Source organism: Ambystoma mexicanum, chromosome 6p (genome assembly GCF_040938575.1).
Source record: "Ambystoma mexicanum isolate Mex_15411 chromosome 6p, UKY_AmexF1_1, whole genome shotgun sequence".
NCBI lineage: Eukaryota > Metazoa > Chordata > Amphibia > Caudata > Ambystomatidae > Ambystoma > Ambystoma mexicanum.
In genome coordinates this window covers 459,821,378-459,839,186 of record NC_090935.1, presented here as the reverse complement: position 1 = coordinate 459,839,186, position 17,809 = coordinate 459,821,378, and the positions used below count along the sequence as shown (strand labels likewise).

The following is a 17,809-nucleotide window of genomic DNA, read 5'->3' as shown; positions in this document are numbered from 1 at the left end:
ATCCGTTTGGTTATCGAATTTCACAAAGGCTGGAGCACGATTCTCTCCCATTTTTGAGGGAAGACGTGATAGAATCTGTTTTGTTTTCGATCTGTTTTCGTTACTTTGAGTTTGTGGTTCCTGAAAATTCGTTCTCGCATTGGAGAAGTTATCGTAGGAAGCGCTGCTGCATTCTTCACTTACATCATGTGAGTAAGTGGACAAGTTACAGAGTTCTTCGAGTCCATCGATTGTCGAGTCGCAGCTAGATTCCGAGACAACTCTCCTCTGCTTGTTTGGGTTCGATCTTGCTGGCTTAGACGCTTGTCATTGTCATTCAAAATCGAGTCGTTGAGTGTTTTTTGCTTTTCTTTTCCATTGTCGTTCTCTTTTGTTGGCTCCAAAACGGGGAAATAACAGTTGTTTATTTGTCGATTTCCCTGAAGACTTTTCTCGGACAAATACCTTAGATTTGGGGGGAGTTGTTAGGTTTCTAATGAATTTCCTCGAATTTGAAGTTTGCTTTGTGACAACTGTATTTTTTTGTCTTTTCTTTCCTTTTTTTGTGTTGAGCACTACTTGCTGCCCCTCCTTGCCCTTCATCTTGGGTAATGCCTGGGTTCTTTCCAAGTTGGAGGTTTTTTGCTCCTCCATGAAAGATTCCAAAAGAGGCCTTTGAATTTGAACAACTTGGTGCCGCTGATGGCAACTCCTAGATACTGGAAGAGACTGCTCTTTTTAAGCCATTGCATGCTTGCCTCCCATCGTTCAATTTTGGGGCCTCCACTAGGTGTGATTGAGATTCCACCTGATTATCAATTTTTGTTTCAATTACTTTCGTTTTTATGATGGGCTTTGTTATGCTTACGTCAGAAAGTGCCCGATGGAGTGTGCTAACTTGGGAGCTAGCTGGAACGTTTTCATTTTGTGTTCTTTGTGGTGTAGCTGGATCTCTAAGACTTATGTCTTGACGACTACCACTTCCTGGATGAGCCGAGTTTGAAAGTGCTGGGCTTAAGTTCAAGAAGGACCTTTTCATAAAGTTCAACAGCTCATCCATTTGAATCCTGGCTTCTTTTGAGTTTTTTTCGATTAGCTGAAATATTTTTTTGAATCCATCTTCCATCTCAATGTGTTCGTTTACTCTTTGTTGTTGCTGAGAGTTGAAATTGAGTTCCATCAATGATATTTTTTCGGCTAAGTGTCCAACTATCGCTCCATTGTTATGTAACGTTTCATTCACACTTTCATATAATTTTATGAAAGGTATTAGGGCCTGTGATGTCGCCGCTAAAACGTTATGTATCTGTATTGCCGCAGCAACGGATAGGTTAGCTTTGGCTTCTGTAATTGAGTCCATTGGGCTTGCCGCCTTATCCTTGCAATGACAGTTGGTGTCGCAGTGTTCAGCTTGTCGGGACAGAAGTTGCTTCCCACGACGTGTCTCTGCAGATTCAACTGTGTAAGCATTTAGGGAGTGGAGCAATTTGGGGCATTATCTCCACCTTTTTTTGTCAAGGACTTAGCTTGCAGTGCCGCCCCTCTCGGCTTTTCGGCTCGCCCGTCTCCAAAAACATGAGACCGGTGAGATCCGGGGATATCCCTCTCCCATCTCAGCGAGCTAACAGCTTCGTTCTCCTTTTGTTCCTGATGGGTTATATTTTGTTGGAGGTTTGCGTTTCCTGTTTCCAGAACACTGAAATGCGCAGAAGTCGACATTATTCTGTTACTGTGGCCATTTGCATATTTATCTTTTGAATAACTTTCTGCTAGCTTCGCCTTCATTGATTCGAAGTCGGCTTGCAACCTCAGAGTAAGTCTGGCCTCCCGTCCAGGTAAATCAATTTCGTTATTATTCGATCTCATCAAAGGGGTAAATTTATGCAGTGCCGACTCGCATTTTCTCTTTGTTATTGGACACTGATTTATCAATGTTTATTGTGTCTAAATTCGACATTATATCACTCACCAGCTGGTTAATGAGTGGATGGCTCGTCTGGGTCAGAGGAAATACTTCTGTGTGGGAAACAGTTTGATCTGGAACCTGTTTCCGAAAATGAAATCTTAACGTTTTGGTGTTTTTTTGAGTGCGCACGGGGTCCGAGTTCAGAAGCTCGGCGTCCGTCACGTCAAATGGGGAATAGAATAGATCTTCTCCTTCCTCGTTGTTTCCATCTAGTGGACCACATGGTTGTAAGATTTTACTTGAGGCTTCAGAACTTATTTTACAGGCAGACTGAGCAGCTCTTTCAACCTTTAAAGTGTCCACATGTTGTATATTTTGTTGAATGTGATCTTGCTCGTTTAGAGTGTTTTTAATGTTTTCCGCGCTTCGCGGGTCACATGAGACGTCTGATCGAGCGTTACACTCACGCCCATTAACCTCATTATCGGGAAGATTTGCCTCAGCTTTTCCTGCTGTTACGGAAGCATCTGAAACTGGGCTGGCCTCGTCATTAGACGCTGCTGGCTGAATACAATCCCCCGCCGGGAACCTTACTTTCGGTTCTTCGTCAGAGGTTATTGCTGAGACTAAATGGACTGCTGAGGGCTGTTGGGTGTCCTGACCCACGTTTGAGCTATCATGCTGCAATATTTGGTGCTGTGGGCTTAGAAAATCCAAGATGGCCAAAAAGCCCACAAGTGCGCCAGAATCCAGGAGAACCACGCAGTTTGTGCGCACACCCAAAATGGTTACCTAACTTGCCACCCACCAGTGTAAAGAAAGATCTTTGTTAACAAAATCCACTGTTACTGATGTCAAAAAGTTTCTGAAATCGTGACTCATTGGACCACTTTAAAGATTCAACCCTTTTGTGGGGTTCCACATAACCATTTTATTGTAAGGAGCCCCATCAAAACAATGTTAAGCAAGGATTTACTACCATGTAAGAACCATTCCTGTTTGGAATGCATTAATCCAAGAAAAATCCCAAAAATGGTTGCATTACCAGTACTCACCACTATCAGAAAGCCGGCGTTTTAAAACAACACCAGACTCTTTTGTGTAAAACTGAATAAATGAACCCAAAGCAGGCCAACGAAAGACTTACTGAGGGGTGGATCCAATGTAAAGTTATATTCTGAAGTGACTTGAAGGTTTATAACAAGACTGGCTGAGCTGTGGATTTCAGCAGTTTAAGTAAATTTGGACTGAAAGACACTAAAAATCTAAATGTTTAAAAGAAATGAGTGACCTACTTTTGAGTGTCACAAAGGTTGCAATTGTTTAAATGTCATAGTTTTAAACTTAGAATCAGCATTCTAGCTGCATGTGTAAAAATGGTTAGTTTTATTTGAATGCAGAAAACTGGGTAACTAAAAGTAACATTAGCTGGGGCCTGGCTTAAGGAACTGAATTCTGCCCACCAGCTACCCCAGACAGTAGATGAGACTTGCACAACTGCTGTGTTCCCAGGCCTAGCTGCCTTTTGCTGTTCCCACCAAAAGGGATATGACACTTCTCTGATTGAATTACCAAGGGACTGCTAGAGACTAAACATAGGACCCAGGCAGAGGGTTTATTGAAGTGGCCATAAATGGTTTCCTCTTGAACAATGGGCCTTCCAGGGCCCAGGCAGATGGTTTATTGCAGGGGTAATAAAAATGGCTTCCTCTTGGCAGAAACTGGGAGGGGGAGAAACTGGAGACAGAGGCTGAGCTTGAAGAAAGTGGAAAGACTGGTTTCTGTACCATGTGACCTGAAAAGAGACACCCCTGTAGCCAGAATATGGTCTTAGAAAAAGATGAATAACTCATAGTACGGACTTGTCATAATTATTTAAATGATACCATAATTCTTGTGATTTTTCTGCCCACATTTTAAGAGGTTTTTAGAACCGGTGGCATGATCTGGGGGCAAACTAGCAGTTAAGAGGGTATTACTTAAAATGGATGCATGTGAAAAGTCTGATACTTCATCAATTAATGCCTGCATGCCTTGCACACATTTGGGTAAATTTGAGTAAGAATCTGATACTGGTAACCTGACCAAAAAGTGAAATATGTTGCCATTTCTCAATGCAAGCTCTCAGGAAGAGCAGATTTGAACAGGGTATATCTCATGTAATATGCATGATGGGTGCATGTAATTTCAAACCACTGTGTATCTATGAAATATGTCTTTTTGATCAAATATAGATTGTGTGTAAAGTTGACAGGGGTGGGTTCTCTGTACCATAAACAGACCTCATCATGATGACACTTCATTTCATTCCCCCAATCAAGGGGAAGAGGAGGAAGTGGCCAATGACAAGTGGAGAGGGGCTGGCTAGTGATGCTGCTCACACACCCACTTTCAAAACACATAAAAGCAGACAGACAGGACAGATAGGGACATTCTATTCCATCTGATGTGGGACGCTCTGCCGGGAAAATCCATACTTTACCTCCATCAACCTCCAGAGAGCCAACATAGAGACTTCAATCTATCCACCTTCGGAGACCAAGACTTTACTTCAGAATTTGTAGCAGAGAGGTCAACTACAAGCTAAATCCCTCTTTAGCAGGCCTCAAATCATTGCCATTATCACAGCCAGGCGAGCTGTTTGAATTCTTTGCAAGAACTCTTGCCATTTGCCAGAGAGCAGTGTTGTATCCAGAAAGAGACCAGCTGAACCGGAGACCGCTGTATCCGGACCCACAGACCTGATCAGAACCAGAGACCCAGACCAGCAGAGTAGAGCTGACCCCGACGCTGTACGCAGAGACCGTCCGTGGCGAGTGAAGAAAACCTGACCAGATCCGTGGCGAGGCCCATTCCATTTCTAAATATATTGTGAGTACCTAGCAGAACTGTGCAGAACCAATCTCTTAGTTAAAATAATATAATTCAATCTATTTTAATCTAACCAGAACTGTGCAGAACCAATCTCTTAGTTAAAATAATCTAATCCAAGCTATTTTAATCTAAGTAGAACTGCCTCCTAACTGTCACCTGTCATTTGCAAAGCTGTCACCTGTCATTTTTAGCTGCAAGCTGTCACTTGTCACTTTGAACTTTAAAATTTCAAATCTGAAAAACGACCTTTACCATATCGTTCATAACTCCGTAACCGTTTATCTTAGAGACTTGCAGTAACTTTCCTCTGAAAGCTGGGAATCTTGGCTTTTCAACGAACCTAGAACCGCATTCCTATTCTCTATCCTTTTGCCGCAATCGCGAAACACGCACTCGCGAATTTGCCGCGATTTGCAAATTTCTCCACGTGTGAAAACCGCAGCTTCCTTGCTTTCCTTGCTAAAAATTCGTTTGCCTCTTAAGAACCATCCCTGAATCATTGCTAGAGTGAGCCTGGACTAATATTAACTAGATACCACTCACCCTGAACCTCCAGAGGGAATTAAAATCATTTTAGCACATTTTCCAATATATTGCTATCACATATAAAAGTATTTTGGGCCTGTGTTTCAAACTTCTGTAGTCTAAGCTTGCTGGGGTGAACTGAATTACATTTGATTGCATTTCTGAGAACTGTGTGCTTTCCTTCCATTTCCTTGCATTGCATAAAAGGGGGGGTGAATTGTCCAAGAAAGTGATTACATTGTCTTTTGCTGAAATCCTATCAAGTTATTTTCTGTACTGCATTTCATTCCACATTGCATCCATTTGAAACCATCAAAGTATTGTTGCTATCTTATCCATCCTATAACCACTCATCATTGATTTTAAAGAAGTGGAATATCCATTATTGATTACTGCTCAGATTAAGTGTGATATTCAATTATTAATTTATTATAAAGTGTGATATATATATCTATTGTTTAAATTATCAAATAAACCTTTTAAACTTGCAAAACAGAACTACTTCCTGGCTCAGCAGGGTCAGGGGGATTCCAAGAGAGGGGTGTTATATAGGGGTAGTCATCCAGAACGCATGAACTGGACATAAGGATATATCAATAAGGGTTTTCATTCAGTATTCTAGACTAGGCGTTGACTTAGCGGTAGTGTTGAATTGAATCCTCTTACAGGGCGGAGGGGAGGCTCGAGAATGACAGACATCGATGGAACTGGTGCCGCTGGACCTTGAGGCTCGGGGCTCAGCGAGCTAGACTCGTTCTCCACATTCCCCGCTCCCAGGTCACAGGTTTTATGATCAGCCCCTAAATCGACCGTCAAAAGGCTTTTGTCCACTTCGTCGGTCACCGGGTTCAAAAGCATTTCGCTCCCAGCACAGGGCAGTGTTTGTTTCACTTTTAGGCGAGTTAAAGAACGAGTGTCCATGATCAAAAGTCTTACCTGGCAGCTGGCTACCTGCCGCGGACTGCAGCTGACTGAAACTCAGCACGAAACTCTGCGCGTGCTCCGCGCTGACCAGGCCTTTTTGTAGGAAGTTGGCCTTTTTTTCCTTAAAGGCACACTTCTTGCTCCGCAATCCAAGGAAACAAGGAAGCAACTGGAACGAAAGACGCTGAAGGTCGCTGCAGCTCCTCTCACAGTGGTGTCTGCAGCTAACTGAAACTCAGCGCGAAAATCCACGCGCGGCCGCGCTGACCAGGCCTTTTTGTAGGAAGTTGGCCTTTTTTTCCTTAAAGGCACACTTCTTGCTCCGATATCCAAGGAAACAAGGAAGCGACTGAAAGGAAAGACGCCGAAGGTCGCTGCAGCTCCTCTCAGTGGTGTCTGCAACTGACTGACTGTCAACTGCAATGTCCTATGCATGAAGACCTTTTGTATTGATGCCCACAATGAATGTCAAATTTCATTGGCTATTTTCATTCAACTGATCATCATCTCATATCTTCTGACAAACATTTGTTGCCATCATTGTGCATTGGATGCAGAGCAGGCATTTTTTTGTGTGTCTCCAAGTATTTCAGTAGATTTTGAGTTTTGAAATAAAACTGCATTTCTTTTATGTTAATATAATCAGCACAAATGACAGTCTATACCACTCGAGCAATTGCACTTGCACAACAATGGTTGTTCTGCTTGCATCGCCTCATGTTCAAGTTGCGAATACTTAATATGATGCTCATTAAGACTCGCCATATGATTTACCTTAGGAAACAATATTGTTAGTGTGACTGATTTCCATCTACCAGGGGTAATCTCATGGATTTTATTTTACATTTTAGGTGCTTTAGTCCATGGATCTGTCTACATTACACCTGCCAGAACAGTTGCATGTGAAGCATATAACAAAAATTATCTTTAGGGAAAAAACAAATGAATAACACTAGAGCTGCAATGGCATTCCTGTACTGTACATTTAAACATTTGAAAATGTTCTTAAAACTACTTTTTTAGGCCTAACAATATCTTTCAAATGAGACCGTCGAAATTCAATTTTCCTCTGATTATTTGGCCAGATTTTAAGATTGTACATACTTTTGTTGGTGGCCATTTTAAAGACCTCAATACTACGAGCCACACACCATAGAGTAATCCCATGGGAATTATTGATCTAGAACTAGTTTCTGAAGCCTGACCATCCTTTTCCTCAGTAAAACTGCTATGGTGCATGTTTTATTTGTTTTGTTTTTTATTTTGTAGTGCCCGTGTACTAATCTGAACCTGAAAGAACAATCTTGGTTGAATACCTATCGCAATCATTATTTTTAGGGTTGTATGTGTGATTTTATAATGCCATTTATTCCGAACTCACTTAATGCAACGATGAAAGTAAATACATATCAAAATGTTATCCTAACTCCATCTTAAATTCTGCATTTGAAATATTTCAGCCATTGTCAATCATGTGTTGGCTCAAATCTAGTTTGGATTCAGGGATTATTAAATATCTGCCAACATATGTTTTTTTAAAACACAAACTGCCATTTATGAATTTGGCAACACCCTTTGATTCTGTTAACTGAACTAAGCTCTGGGAAAGAATATTGATTATCTTATTTAATTTACATACAGATAACTGGACCAGTGTAAGATTTGGAAATGATAGACCAGCAATGCATGATTTTTCTTCTTTAGTGAAGAGAACTGTCCGAACAGGGTATGCAATGGCACCTCTGTTAATTGAATATTTGCAAATGCGCTATACAACAATCACGTAGAAATGGGGGCAGATGCCCCAAATTTAGACACGGTTTATTCCTATACTAGCTTTCGTTGGCAATGCGGTCCTAATTGCATATACTCCTCAGGCGTTACAAAACATTAGCATGTGGCGCACACATTTTGAATGCTCTTGGTTTGACCATTATTTTGTAAGAGGTCAAAACAATATTGGTTGTTTTGCTCAAATGTTATCATGAAAACATTCCCAGATTCTTGTCTATTGATTAGTTTGATGTTACATTTACAGAAAAGCTAAATGGTAAATAAGAATTTAAAGAGGCGGACTGGAAAATGGACCAGGTAACAGGAGGCCCTCAATGTTTTACTTTAAAATGTAATGAGAGTGTGGCCGCCTCACTGATTAGCTTATATTGGAAAACCGAGAGCAACCTCCTTGTGCAGGGCAGACTTGTAATTCTTTAATAGTAGCTTTCCTCACAGTTTTGGGAAATACGTTTTGCAAAAGCATATCGGTGTTCCTGTTTTTGTGCAAGCATACGATTTAGACAAAGAACTGAGTCATTCCCATCACACTGATGGCTGGAAAGCATTTCGAGCTGTTCAGGTGTATTCCCTGGGCAAACTATCTAGTCTTACAGCATATGAAAATGTCACATTTCAAGTGTAGAGGATGTGTAACCCCCGAATGAGTCCATTTCTGCTACAATAGCAGTGACTCTGAATTCCTGGCATGAAGAGGAATGTGAATCCCTTGGGGAGATTTTATTTATTTTGTCACCTCTTATTTTACCTTAGTAACGTCGTCGGGATTATTTACCTGAGACGGTAGCCTATACTAGTCTTATTGGAATTTCCTCCACATAGGTAAGCTGTTTTCCCCCATGATTTTTCACACATGGTACAGTAAACAATTTAGTTGAATCTATATTATCCTCACTCAAGCTTTCTCCTAAACAGTTTTCCTTTCCCTGTTTACAGCACTCCACGATTTCCCTCACATACAGACTTTGTCCTGATGAATGCCGTGGTAGACGCGAGGCTCATCTAACCCGCGCAGATGGCAGAAACACCCTGGTGTAGACACCTTTTCACTCGCAGTGCAGCATCACTGTTATCAGAAAGAACATTGTGTTTTTTTGTCTTGTTGTTTATTGTTTAGAATATGTTCAGTTACACCTACCATATTGCTGTCTAGTAGACCATGACAGTAAGAGATTCACCCCTTGATTTGATACACAAGCATTTGTTTATGCTCTTGTGATCACGTTCTGTATGTGTGTTTTAGGAAATTGTTTGGGTGAAAAATCTAATTTGTCAACCAGTGCATTTTATTGTACTTTATATAAAATTCAAAAATTCCCCAATAGGGGACCACAAAATGAGTTTCTGTATTCAATTGTTTTTGAACACAGGGTGTGAAGGAGAGTGCAAAGGTGATCTTCCCTTAGACCTATTCAATTGTATCCTTGTCTCGAAGTAGCCTTCCTGGGCAGAATAGGTTCCTCGTCGGGAGCCCGAATTTGTATGATCTGCTAAACAGCCTCGATCAGACAGCCCCCTGTTTTGCACACTCTTGTTGGAGGGTTTTTCCCCAGATACAGTATTATTGATCTTAACATCCCCATGTGACACTCACTGCTGGTGGGCATGATTTATTTTCTTGCCAGCAGCAATTGTAGCTGCAATGGTGCATCACATTTAGAAGTTGCTAAGCCAGTTTGTTCATTAAACTGTTTACCTGATTTTGGTTGTAAAATTTGCTACAAAAGTGGTGCAAGTCTACAATGTGGAGGAGATGTTCAGTAATATTACATCGAAGCATCCTTCAAAGGGCATGTGTTGAAATCAAGTGATTCTAATTTTCACATTGCTTTGATTTGCAGTTAAAATAATGTCTTTGAAAGTGCACAAGCAGTTTAAGTGATATTTGTGGGTTTCAGGATCTGGTGGAAGATGACCACTATATATATTAGCTATGTCTGCCTATGAAATGTTGGCAACTGGGGATTCACAACTATGCTCATCAAAACTGTTTTGTATCCCTGTATTATCAGCTTGGATTACTTGTGACCTTCCTAGTCAAGGGCTGTTGTGTGTTCACTTCCTGGGGCAGAGTTTCACCAAAAACAAACCATTTGGATTGGCACCTAGTAAAAAGTTGTTTCCTCCCAGAAAGGCTGGGACTGCCTCGAAGGGGCAGAGAGAGGTCGAGTCTTTCAAAGTACAGGCCCTGCAATGCAATGCAAAGGGAAGGCACAACATGGCATAGATATGTTGATGCATGCAGACATGGGACGTGTGTTGACTCAGAGTACCCCTGGAGAGAACTACTGTCAACAGAAGGGTCCCGCCATCTTGTATTCTGGTAGGGCTCCCAAAATATCTGCTCCCTCCCATTTTCTGCAGACAAAGCACCCTGGGTATCTCATCGCCAGACAGAAGATTCTGAACACAGAAACCAGGATAGGACCACTTACACAAGTCTAAAAGAGAACCAATCATTTATGGATGTGTGCCTTTGTAAGGGCTGGGGAGAGGGACCCTCTCTTAGTAGATTCGTCCTTTGATTGCAGAAGGAGGATTCACCTAGGACCTGGTTGGGAGTACAATTTGCTCCAAAAACCTCTGCTATGGAGTGACAACCCAGGTCTCTAAGAACAGAGCAAACACCACTGGAACATTTCCAATGACTGCTGTTTTGATGTACCCCTGCTTTGCTGTGGTACTGGTACCTAGGACTCTGCCTACAGGAAGAGGGCAGCCGTGCAAGTGCTCCATGGCAAACCTTATTGCTGGGAAGGGCAGGATGTAGACTTTTTCTCTTTTAGTACCCCGAATTGGTCCTCACAGCAACCCACAGACAATGGAGCATCTGTGGGCTATGGATTCTCCCTCAAGCCTGTCCTGTCTGTCCCAAACTTCCTCTTGCCCAATGCCATTGCTGCCTGTCCACCACACTGCTTGTTGGACCAAGTTGACTTGCTCTCCAACCCAACTGCATATCCCTGACTCAGAAGGCTCTCACACTCTCGGGCCGACGCCGTCAAACTCAAAGATGAGACTAAAAGATATTTGTAGTGGTTCGGTCTCCCATGCTTGATAATACTTTTCCATGAGTGGGCTTCTCCACTCGTATGGTAGTAGATTGCATTATATAAATCCTGTGTGTTAGTAGGTATTAGTGGATCTTCAGAATGAGGTACTCGCTGTCATAACGTGCTTCAGCTTCTTGTTCATCGGTGGTGTGATGGGCTGATCCTTTGCAGGATGAGCAGCAAGAGCAGTAACTGACATAATCGTACTTTACTATCAATGAAATTCACAATGAATCCTTGTACATTTGTTCCAATATGGTGGCCTTAAAAAAGTACAACCAGTTTTTTGAGAATTAAAAAATCTGCTGTATCCTTGCTTCATCAAGCATCCTATAAAGACCCACCATATATGCGTGACCCCATCATTAAATGCCAAAACGATGGGTAATCCAATCTCCCTGAGTTGAATCTGCCTGAATGAGAAATTGCCACTTATTCACACTACGCTGATTAATCCTGCAAAGTTTTCCCTGTCTGCAAGGCACTCTGGTGTGGACCGCGCTCTGCCACCCACAAGGTATAATTCAATAGAGAAACAATCTCAGTTTACAGACTTAAATGAAAAGAAGGGGCTGCTAACATTTCCACTTCACAGGGACAAAAGGAGTAGAATTGTACATGAATTGTCTGCTATCATCGCTGCAAACATGAAAACCACAAACTCAAAAATTGCATGCTGTTACTATAAATTTTTTGTACCGTGCAACATGCTCATAGGCCTCAGTGCGCTCACAGACAAAAACAATACACATAACATGAATTAAATGTCAGAATTAATCAAGGTCGAGAATCCAGATAGGCTACCATAAATTACCCAGAGCTAATCCTTTGAATTAAAGAAGGGTTTTTATGGCTTTCTTAAAGCCAGCCGGATAAGTGATGCCTCTGATATCGCTTTGAAGAGAGTTCCAAAGAGTCGGTGCACCAATATCAAAACTGGTACCCATAGAGTTTTTCAATTTGAAACGAGGCACAAAAACTTGCTCCGACAGAGCGTAGGGATTGTAGAACGGGTGGCTTCTTCAGTTGCTGTGTCAAATAGGCAGGTGCTTGGTTCGCCATACACTTATGAGTAAGCAATAAGATCTTGTGGGTGATCCAATGGTTAACGGGTAACCAATGCAGAGATCTCCTTGCCTGCGTAAAATGCTCTGCACTTGCTCGCCCACACACAGCTCAAACTGATTAATTGTGGGGCACTTACAGAGTCTTAATATTAACCTTAACTGTGCCCACCAGAAGGCTACTGCAACAGTTGATCCCAGAGTTTACTAGAGTTGTAGCCAACATAGGGATGCCTAATCGACTTGGTCGTATAGGCACATACGGCCTTGATGTGTAAAACATGTTGCTTCATAGAGAGGTTAGAGTCCAAGTGAACCCCCAGGGTCTTTACACAATGGCTGACTTGAATCCTACAGTTGCCAATTATAAACAGCATTTATTCTGCGTCATGCCTCTTAATACACTGGCTGGAGCATGCTAGGGAAGATTTCTCTTTACTGCACCTTTCCTTACATCTTTATGGAACCCCCAAACATGTTGCTTTTATTTTTAATCTGACCTATACTTTTTATAGTGATGTGAAGCCTTAAGCATCACTGCACTGGCTTTTGCCCCTATGTAATGGGGAAACTGACAAGTCCTTCAGGCTGTTTGTACTGGGAAACATTGTTTGCCTTAGTCATGTTACTGTGTTACTACTTTTGGCTACCTTTGTATCACTTGTGGTAACTTTTTATCATTGCACAATGCAGCTTATACTGCAGTACAATGGGGTAACTCGTTGTTTTGCCCTAGACTAACATTCAGAGGATTTTTGGTTAATCTAGGTGTGCTAAAAGGATAAGCTGGTAGCAGCAGTGACTTTTTCACACTTTTGTGGATTTTTCCTTTCAGCCTTACTACGTTTAACGCATTTAGCTACTAAGCGTGGCTAGTGTCCAAACGTGGACGTGCCGCATGGTTTTTCTCCTGTCCTTTTGCCATCTTGTTCTTTAGCCTTCTTCCTGGCTTGAGAGGCAAGAAAATCCTTATAAGGACTTCCGCTCCCTGGGAAAACAGGAGCTTTTGGCGTGCTACTGGAGGGCTGTGTTTGCTTGCTCGCAGGATGTGGGCTGGGACTGTCTGGTCGCAATCCACAAACTGGTTTCAGTGTGTCTAAGGGGTATGCATGAATATTATCATCAGTGGTCCTGATTAGACCACTGCTGGGGTGTGTGTGTGGGCTAGTCCTGCTATTGGCTAGTGAGGACAGAGATCATGGAGCATCCTGAAGGAGCTAAGTATCCTATCGAGCTGCGAGGCCCGCAAAGAAACCTCAGACCTGAGGCCTGGCAACCAACTTCTTCTGCTGTCCTGGAGAATCCCTGTATTGCTTGTGATTTTTTTGTAGTCCTGCAAAGGAGCTGAGACCCTTGGAGTGGAGGGACCATCCATTCTTGATGTCTGCTTGATGCCTTGCCAAAGGAAACCTTCAGAAGTGCCCTGGAACCGTCCTGTGGCTGACTAGCTTCGATTTTGGGCTACCGTGCTGCCGGCGTCACCGTTGCCTGAAACTTGGGGGATCCTCAGCTGCCACCACTACGAGACTCACCTCTACGAAATGTTGGCGTCCTAGCATCGAGGGGACCTGCAATAGGAGGTAAAGTCCGACCGTGGCTGCTGAGTCCTTTTGCGTCGCTGTGCAGGAGTTTGTGTTGAATATTATGCCCTTTTTACAAGCGACTGTATATATGTACCTATGTCTATACATCTTGTGTGACACCTCTACTTTGCTAGTAGTCATTTTTCATGGTGTGGTTTTGCCATAAATAACTGTATTTGTATACATCCTGTCTAAGTGTAATCTGTGATTCCCATTGTGTGACCTCATTGTGGGCCCCTTACAAGCTCAGCACCTCTGAAGGTCTTAGCCTAGACTGCCTGTCACTGTTACCTGAACTGGTTTGGCTACAGCTCCCCAGAGTTGTCCCTGTCACAATATAGGTTGGCCTTCTATGCATCTCTCCACCAGGCCAGAGTATAGAAAATCAGTCCTTACAGAGCCCACCATAATATGCTCTGTCTTGCTGTCATTAAGAGCCAGCGAGTTAGAGACTATCCAAGCCTGGATCATCATATATACCTAATTGATCATGGCTGTGTCAGCCTTATATTCTCCTGTAAGCGCAAAGAATACATGGGTATCATCGGCGTAATTGGTATAACCAATGTTGGCAGTGTCTATGAGATCAAAATGTGGTCGCATTAAACAGGATGGGAGAAAGGCAAGCTCCTTGGGGTACACCACAAGTCAGTAGCTCAGAAGGTAACTGAAACTTTTCAATAGCCACTCTAGATTGGCATTGACCGTGAAATGAGGCAAGCCAAGAAATTGTTGGCTCAGAGCAATTCACGTACCTTCATTAATCTTTCTAGTAGGAGTTCATGGTTCACCAGGTGAAAAGCCGCTGAGAGGTCCAGCAACATAAGCAAAGCGACTGGACCATTATCTATTTTAGGAACATTTAGCTTGTAAATCCAGCATAGCATTGTCCGTTCCATGACGAGCCTGAAAAACTGATTGGTGGGCACTCAATAGTCCATGTCTCCCTAAATGCTCTTGAAATTGAAGATAAGCCGCTCGATCGAGAATTTTCAGTAAAAATGGGACCTTAGTGATGAGGCAATAATTGCCCACCACCACTGGGTCCAAAGATATTTTTTTTCAAGATGGGGGTTGGGGGTTATCCAAACCTCTGAGTGAGTTCACAGTTCTAGTGAGTGAAGATGCTATGTCATCTATAGAATCTTTAATTATTCTGGCAGGGCATACATCGCTCGGACAGGCAGATGGTTTCAGCTCTTTCACAACTCTTATGATATCCGCGTCATTAATCTGCTCAAAATAGACCTCAGGAGACCCATTCAGTGCAGCCATAAGCGTGTTATTATTAAAAGGACAGTACGCTGAACTGGCTATACTCACAAGGTGAGCATTAATTGTAGCTTAATTAAGTTTTAGTTTTATAGAGAAGCCGCTTTTGGATCACAGTACACTATGCATTACTCTTAAGTACCTCAGAACTCACTATCTTTTTACCCTCTAATTATCTTAAGATGTTGCCTCACTCACCAGAACCACTGCATACAAAGATGCCAAAATAAACTCCATTAACCAAACAATGGACCTGGCCTATAAACAAGGGATCTTCAAACTGACCAGGAGTAATATATATATATATATATATATAGTGACCATGCATATTTTTGTTTAGAAAGTGTGTGAGGATAAAATGTACATTTTGACTCTCTGGTTCCTAATACTGTGCAGTGGGGAAGCAGGGGTAGGATGGGCAAGTGGTGCTGCTGGCTTTGGGATGTTCCAAGTGCGACCGGAGCAGAGGGAGAATGGAATCTTCACCCCTCTTATTCCCTTTAGCAAGAGTTGGGCATGCTACCCATGCGCTTACCAGGTACGCTAAGCTGTACAGCTTGCCTCTTTGCATGTAAAACCAATTTCTGAGCGAAATTACTCTGTATGAATGTGCACCTTTTTTAGATATAGGGCTCTGTGAGGATGGTGAGGTCAAATGTAATATTATGGATGGTGTGGCGGGAGTATTCATTTCATCATTGTGTTATCCTTACATGTCACCATCAGGCACACAAACACCTGTGGGAATGATATACAGGAAGAAACACAAGCACTGATGTAACCTTGCACAAATCTGCAAAAAACTACTTCTATGGAGTATTTAGGCCACAATTGAGTTTACCAACTTTCAGCCAAATCTAAAAAAAAGGATTTATGCATTAACGCTATTTGAATGAATGCTTGGTTTAGCACCCGCAGTATATTGTGTTGCTGGCCTTTTTTCACAAAGCTTCATTGTTTTCATTTTTTGAGGTAGCCTCTTATCCTTTTGTTCCTTTCCAATATTTCAGCCTGGTTCCCATCACAGAAGCAAGCGTTATTATTGCTGTATCATCTCCACATAGGAGTGAGGCACTTGAAGCTGTGCAGTACTGCATTGATACCTTGAAGGCTACAGTTCCAATTTGGAAAAAGGTGAGGTTAAATTTTTGTAAATTAAATATTCTTGAACCAAGTATAAACATGTAGAAGTTGGAGACCGGCACACAGGCTGCATGCTTTTGGTATTAGTGAGCAAATAAGAGAAAAACCTATCTGATCCTAGTTCCTAGAGGGTTTTCACTTTCTCAACTAATACTAAGGAAATTGTCAGGTTGTCAGTCGAATGGAAAGAGTCCACCGTCCTGTGTCAAAAGCCTAATTTTATCTGCTACAATATGAACTTAACTAAGAAAGAGGGGTGGTCTTCTTGGTCCAGAGGAATGACTCCCTTCTGGACAATAATCCAAAGTACAGTTCTGAGTGAAGCAAACCAAATTGTTCTGCAGGAATAAAATCAAAAGACTCAAAAAAGGTTCTTTGACTGTATTCCAGCAAAACACGCAAAACAAAAGTCGTGTATCTTCACAGTGTGATGACTCCCTACCCCTGACCTTTCTTTGTTTTCTCAATGGTTCTCACAATGCCAGGACAGGTGTCTTTTCTTTTTTCTTTCTGGCTTTTAACAGATGTTTAACGAATCCAAGAGGTTGCTTACCTCCTCTTTGTTCTTTCCACACTGTTCATCAAGACCAAGGGGTACGTCTCCCTTCCCCTGGCCTTTCTCAACCTCTTCTGGATGCCAAGAGAATAACTTTATTCTTTTGGCTGGTTCAACATTGTTCATTAGACCAAGGGTTATGTCTCCCTTGCCCTGGCCTTTCTCAAAGTGCTCTTCAGGATCTCCAGTATTCACCATGTCCACAGTGTACCTAGTTCACTACCCTGCCAGGTACTGTGACTCTGATGATCCTAGAGGCAATTTGTCATTGGCTGTGCATCCCAGACCCCTCTGTTTCTCTTGCTGCTCAAGTGTTACACCTGGTTCACTATCCTACCAGGCATTTCCCCCTTGTCGGATCCAGACCCTCCTTATTAGTTTCTTTCTTTGCCGCAGGTCACATTTGTATCTGTTTCTGTTTATTTCTCTCCTTCAGGTCCCAGACCTCTTTGACATAGACTTCTCTCTTGAGTCCCAGACACTTTTTGTATTTTTCATTTGGTTCCCGAAACATTTGGGAAATTCTCTATTTTGGGGGTCACCACAACTGCCCCAGTCTTTCACCCTCTTCTGGGTGCTTACCAGTGTCTTGTGTTTGCATACAACTCCCCGCCCATGCGGCTCCTGATCCTTCCAGGGATTGCAGCAATTCTGCAGCAGTTCCCATCGGCCTCTTTGCCTCCTCAGAACATTCCAGGGACTGCAGCGGCTCTGCAGCTGCTCCCTGCTGCTAAACTGCACAGCCCAGGTAGTTCCTTTGCTCCAGCCTTCTAGTTTGGCTGGGTGCTCCGCCTCCTGTCTACCGCTCCAGCCTTTTCGCAACGGACCTTCTGCTGACACAACTGCAGGTGGGTATCTTTCTCATCCTCTGCTGTTCCTGCTTCGTACAGGGTTCGAATCTCCAGGTTCCTCTAGGGAGGGCCTCTCCGAATTGGAATTCCCTCTTCTGTTTTAATGATAGCTCAGCCAATAGGAATCTTATAATAACTAGGCCATTCAGTAGAGGTGCTCTTTATGCTTCTGCACTTCTTCTTCGTCCCATTAATGATGTTGAGGACTCCCAGCGAGTCGGTTGGTTTCTTCCTTTTTTCAGTACATAAGGGATATAAGACCCTTGAGGACTCCACTCCCTTCCT

At 42.6% G+C, this 17,809-nt stretch overlaps 1 protein-coding gene across 1 annotated transcript in view; it reads left to right on the top strand.

Annotated features, from left to right (window-relative positions):
• The window catches only part of LOC138511519 (molybdopterin synthase catalytic subunit-like), a 125,671-nt gene that overhangs the window by 55,925 nt on the left and 51,937 nt on the right, over nucleotides 1–17,809 (top strand). Inside the window, exon 3 of the mRNA XM_069627260.1 lies at nucleotides 15,985–16,108. Within this exon, the coding sequence (XP_069483361.1) occupies nucleotides 15,985–16,108 (124 nt within the window). The remainder of the gene's footprint in view (nucleotides 1–15,984; nucleotides 16,109–17,809) is intronic.